This window comes from Nelumbo nucifera, chromosome 4, assembly GCF_055504915.1.
Source record: "Nelumbo nucifera cultivar China Antique chromosome 4, China Antique-T2T, whole genome shotgun sequence".
Classification (NCBI taxonomy): domain Eukaryota; kingdom Viridiplantae; phylum Streptophyta; class Magnoliopsida; order Proteales; family Nelumbonaceae; genus Nelumbo; species Nelumbo nucifera.
In genome coordinates, this window is record NC_142652.1 from 21,540,350 (window position 1) to 21,546,516 (window position 6,167).

Below are 6,167 nucleotides of genomic sequence, written 5' to 3' on the forward strand. Positions count from 1 at the left end.
GGGTGCTTCAGGCTAGATGGGCCCCTGCCTCGAAGCACCGAGGTGCTCTTTCCCAGGTGGGTAAAGCTTGGCGTCCCTTAGAGGAGATCCCGGGCTCTCCGAGCTAGGCGGGGGACTGACTCACCGAGGTATTAGCTCTCGGCGAGTTGACTGTCTTTGACTTGGCGTTTCCTCTGTGCCGAGTCGGGATCGTGCTGCTAGGCTGGACTATTCACCAAGCCAGGTCATGCGCACGTGTCCTAGGTTCATGAGGTTGAGCCAAATCATCCTCCATCAGTAGCTTTTGCAAAAATAAGACAATCATCTGCAAATTGAAGAATTGTGGTATAATGACCATCCCTTGAGGCTTTAAAACCAATTGGACTCTTATGCTTACTTGATTCTTCAATTAGGTTCCTAGTTAAAGCTTCAACACATAATACAAAAATGTACAAGGATAGAGGATCTCCCTGCCTAATGCCCCTAGAAGGTTCAAAACTTCTAGAAGGGGAGCCATTAATCAAAATTTTATAGGAGAATGATTTAACGCAAGTCATGACCCAGTCAATCCATTTGCTATGGAAGCCAAACTTTGTAAGAATTTTATCTATAAAAAACAATTCCAGCCTATCATAGACCTTCTACATATCAACCTTACAAGCTAAAAAGCTTGAGCTCCCTTTTTTCTTTTTCATTGTATGGAGCATTTCATGTGCAATAAGAATATCATCATTGATATGTCTGTGTGGGACAAAAACACTCTAAAATGGAGAGATAATAGCATTAAGGATGGACTTAAGTCTATCGACCAGAATTTTGGTAATGATTTTATAAATCATGTTGCGAAGACTTATAGGCCTGAATTTGTTTACATTATCTAGGTTTTTAACTTTGGGAATAAGAGTGATGAATGTTTCATTAAGAACCTTGTTTAATTTTCCGGTATTAAAAAATTCTCTTATGACATTGCACACCATGTTTCCAATGATATTCCAAAACTTTTTGAAGAAGAGAGCATTTAGCCCATTTGAGCATGGAGCTTTGAAGTCTTTCATTGAGTTAACAGCTTCCCAAATCTCTTTATTTGTAATTTCCTTACAAAGTAATTTGTTTTGCTCCACCGAGATGCATGGGTTTATGTTTTTGATGAAATCATCCACCCCATGAACATACTCAGACTTAAATCTCTCCTCAAATTTTTTGACAATAAAGTCTGTTAACTATTGTTGGTCTTCTATCCAGTCATCCTCATCGTTTTTTAATTTAAATAATCTAATTGTATTTCTTCTAATAGTAACCATTGTATGGAAAATTTTGTTGTTTTTGTCTCCAAAATTCATCTAATCAATTTTGGCTTTTTGTGCCCAAAAGATTTCTTCACTTTTAAGAAATCTTTCATGAGCTCTAATCACACTCCCCTTCTACTTAGTACAGACTACATATATATCAAATTGGGGACCCAAACCTTTTAGATATGAGCAAATGTGGAACTTCCACCAAAACATAGAGGAAGTAGTTAAGGAAGCATAGAGTATCAAAGCTAGTGGCTTTCGTGGCAGCCAATTTTATGTTAAATCCAAGCAAGTGGCCACCACTTTATAACAATGGAACAAAGTAGAGTATGGGAATAGTTTTTAATAAAAAACAAAGCAAAACATTCTAGAGGAATTAAACAAAGTACAAGGCGAAAAAGGAAAAAGACAAACAAGATAGGACTACAGAGAAAAAAGATGCATTGCAAAAAATACTAGATAAGATACTAGAAAAAAAAAAGAAATATTTTGAGCCCAAAAATTAAGAAATGAATGGCTACAAAAGGAGATAAAAATACAATTTTTTTTCATTTGACAATGATAAGAAGAAGGGTTAATAGCAGATAAGGGCAACTGTTTGCCCTTAATATCAATAAAAAATATTCTTATCTAATAACCAAAAATGGGATATCTTTTTTGGGAAAATATCAAACAAGGGCAGTGGCACTATTGATTGTCTTTTGTCTTTTGCCTCTTGCCTCTGTATTCATACTGTGTAAGTCCTCCAACGATGGCCTACCAACCTACCCCTCTAATTGGGTTTTTTGATCTCCTTCTACAAGAATTGTCACCGTCTCTTAGACTAGTACAAGGACCTCCTCACGGAGTCCCCGATGCAGGCAATCATGGTATGCCGTTTCGGTGCAAAATGGACATTCGTCATGGCAACCCACCTCTTCTTCACATCAGAACTATTGATTCCACCATGGTCGCCAGTGGTTGATTGCTGCTACTGCCGCTGCAACCCGCCTGTTTCTTCGCAATCTGCAATGACCGAACATCGTTCTCTAACACTCAGCGTTAGGTACGATTATTGACTCCCTTCTACTCCGAGACGCCATCGGCAAGAACACCCTTCAGCAGACACAACCATGTCCGATTCGGAAACCTCAGATCCGTTTGGAGAACAATGACCCAATCCTACCCTCACTAAATTGACCACCAGAGTGACCGAACTCCTGCACAGACCGACCTCGACAACAGAGACCTCCGCCGCTCAGATCGGCATTAAGTTGGATGGCACCAACTATGCTCTTTGGTCCCAAGTTTTTGAGATGTATATCTCTGGCAGAGACAAATTGGGATATATTAATGGCGAACTTCCCTAGCCTCCACAGACTGACCCAACCTTTCAAAGGTGGCGCACCGACAACGCTATTGTCAAGGGATGGTTAATTAACTCCATGGACGTATCCTTGATTGGTAACTTTATTCGATTCCCTACAGCAAAGATGGTGTGGGATTCTGTTGCTACTACGTACTTTGATGGCAGTGATACCTTGCAAGTATACGATCTCCGGCGCCGTGTGACCCGCTTGCGCCAGTCTAGAGGGTCTCTTGAAAAGTATTATAATAATCTCCAAGGTTTGTGGCGAGAAATTGATTTTTGCCGTCCAAATCCGATGGAGTGTGTGGCGGATATTCAATGGTACAATACTCTTCTTCAAGAAGAGAGAGTGTATATCTTCTTGGATGGCCTTGATGACAGACTAGACAAGATTCGGGCAGATGTACTCCAAATGCATCCGTTCCCCACTATTGAACAAGCATACACACATGTTCAGAGAGAAGCTATCCGACAGAGGGTCATGATCACTGGTAACAATATTGAAACTCCAGGAGCTGTTTTGGCCTCTAGAGGTGTTAAAACTAGGCAACCTACGCCCTCCTCAACGGGTTCTCTGCCTTTAAGCAACGGAAAATCCGGTACGTCCTCTAAATCTCGAACATCTTCTAGTGGAACTAAGTGTTCTCATTGTGGTAACTCAAAGCATACCCGAGAGAATTGCTTCAAGCTACATGGCTATCCCGACTGGTGGCATGAACTCCAAGCTCGGAAACGTCAAGGCAAGGTTGAAACTAGTGGTAAGGCTGCAATGGTTACAACAGAATCTCAATTCTCATTCATACCACAGGGAGACGTACACCTCTCGGATTCAGGTAACAATCTTCCCAACAAAACTATTGATAACAATGCATGAATATTTGACTCAGGGGCTACTGACCACATGACTTATGATGCTACTGATTTTTCAAAGACTTCACCACCAAGACGGATTACAATTACTAATGCCAATGGGACTATCTCTCAAGTCACAGGAGCAGGCACTGTGACCTTGTCACCTGCAATATCCTTGGGCGTGGTACTAGGAGGGGGGGGGGGGGGCTCTACTACATGGATGATCTCAGCACGGGTCAAGCACATCATGCACATCATCAAAGTAACACCAAAGAACAACAGATTTGGATTTGGCATCGCCGGTTAGGACATCCATCATTCGGTTACATGAAACATTTATTTCCGGAGTTATTTACAGATATACAGCCTTATGATTTTCAGTGTAACACTTGCATCTTAGCTAAGAGTCATAGAACTATCAATCCCTTAAGTATGAATAAAAGTAGAGTTCCATTTGCTTTGATTCACTCGGATGTGTGGGGGCCATCCCTGGTAACTACAGTGTCTGGATTTCTCTGGTTTGTAATCTTTGTTGATGACTGCACTCGCATGACATTGTTATATCTGCTGAAACATAAAGATGAAGTGTTGACTGTATTTCAATCTTTCCATATGATGGTGAAGACTCAGTTCACATCACAGATCCTGGTACTCAGGTCTGATAATGGCGGAGAATACATGAATCAACGGTTCCAAGATTATTTCCGGATTCATGGGTTACTTCATGAAATTTCATGCCCACAGACTCCACAGCAAAATGGCATTGCTAAGAGGAAGAACCGGCACATACTCGAAACTGCTCGCGCTCTGTTACTTGGAGCACATGTACCTAACCGACATTGGGCTGATGCTGTTGCTACCGCCGTGCACCTCCTTAACCCAATGCCATCACGGGTCTTGCAGTTTAAAACACCATTACAAGTTCTTTCATCACATGTCTCATTGCCATCCGTTTTGATGATTCCACCTCAAGTTTTTGGCTGTGTGGCGTTCGTGCATCTACATAAAAATCAACGCACAAAACTAGATTCACGAGTAACTAGATGCTTATTTTTGGGGTATGCGCTACACCAGAAAGGGTACTGATGCTATGACCCAGTCACCCACCACACCTATGTTACCATGGATGTTACCTTTATGGAATCTGAAACATTCTACTCTCCTTCCAAAACCAATTCTTCTCTTCAGGGGGAGAGCCAGAGTGAAGAACAGAACTAGTTTTTACTCGACTGACTGAATACGAGTGCTTCAACAGAGATGGTGGTCAATGAAGCAACTGGTAAGACACCTATAGAGACAGCACCAGAGACATCTACAGAGACCCCAACGTCTACATTGCCTCTCCCAGCAGAAGAAATAGAAACCCCAACCTCCCCAGTACCGGAAGGCCCACCTCCTGAGGATATCCCGGAGGCGCGTGAGAGCATCCCTGAGGTAATCTCTCCTACCACACTTTCAAGCTCTAACGATATGAATACTTCGGTTGGTTACACTTTACCTTTCAGGCATAATCGTGACAAACCGCCAAATAGATATTCTCCAGATGTTGAGGATCGGAGGTCAAAGTATACAATTGCCAATTATGTATCAACAAGGAGATTCTCCAAACCTCTAAAAACATTTGTGCAAGAATTGTCCTCAAATCATATTCCCGCTAGTGTTCAAGAAGCTTTGACAAACCCGAAATGGACTCAGGCCATACAAGAAGAGATGGAGGCACTATTGAAGAACAAAACATGGACTCTGGTTACCTTGCCCGAAGGGAAAAGACTTGTAGGGTGTAAGAGGGTATTTTTTGTTAAATACAAGGCGGACGGGACAATCGAGAGATACAAAGCGAGGTTGGTCGCAAAAGGTTATACCAGACACAGGGCGTAGATTATCAAGAGACCTTCTCACCAGTGGCCAAGTTGAATACAATCAGAGTTTTATTATCTCTTGCAGCAAACCTTGATTGGCCACTGCACCAGTTTGATGTAAAAAACGCCTTCCTCCATGGTGATCTTGAGGAGGAGGTATACATGGACATCCCACCTGGTTATACAGCGAATTCCAAGAACCAAGTTGTGTGTAAGCTACAACGAGCACTATATGGACTAAAACAATCACTGTGGGCATGGTTTGGGCGGTTTAGTCTTGCGATGAGGAAATATGGCTTCCAACAAAGCAATTCAGACCATACACTATTTCTGAAGCACCAACGAGGGAGGGTGATAGCTCTAATAATATACGTGGATGATATGATTATCACAGGGAATGATTCAGGAGAAATAGCAACATTGCAAAAGCAATTGGCAACTGAGTTTGAAATGAAGAACTTAGGCGGGCTCAAGTATTTTCTAGGAATTGAAGTTGCTAGATCAAGGGAAGGTATATTTCTGTCTCAACGGAAATACACATTGGATTTGCTCTCCAAAGTGGGATAGTTAGAGTGCAAGCCAGCAGACACACCAATTGTTCAAAACCATAAACTTAGAGAATACCCAAACCAAGTACTTACCAATAAGGAGAGATATCAAAGGTTGGTTGGTAAACTTATTTACCTCTCACATACTCGTCCCAGACATCGCCTACGCTATCAGCGTAGTAAGTCAGTTCATGCATTGCCCAAGCGAAGATCACATGAATGCTGTAATGCGAATTGTTCGATACTTGAAGTCCTCTTCTGGAAAAGGACTTATGTTCTAAAAAAATAA

At 41.8% G+C, this 6,167-nt stretch overlaps 1 protein-coding gene across 1 annotated transcript; it reads left to right on the top strand.

Moving 5' to 3' along the window:
* Positions 1-2,743: 2,743 nt before the first annotated feature.
* On the top strand, positions 2,744-4,557 carry LOC148792073 (uncharacterized). The gene is made up of 3 exons (XM_088903718.1): positions 2,744-3,452; positions 3,507-3,655; positions 3,853-4,557. Exons 1-3 carry the CDS (start codon positions 2,744-2,746, stop codon positions 4,555-4,557), a joined length of 1,563 nt encoding a protein of 520 aa, XP_088759844.1.
* Positions 4,558-6,167: the final 1,610 nt, after the last annotated feature.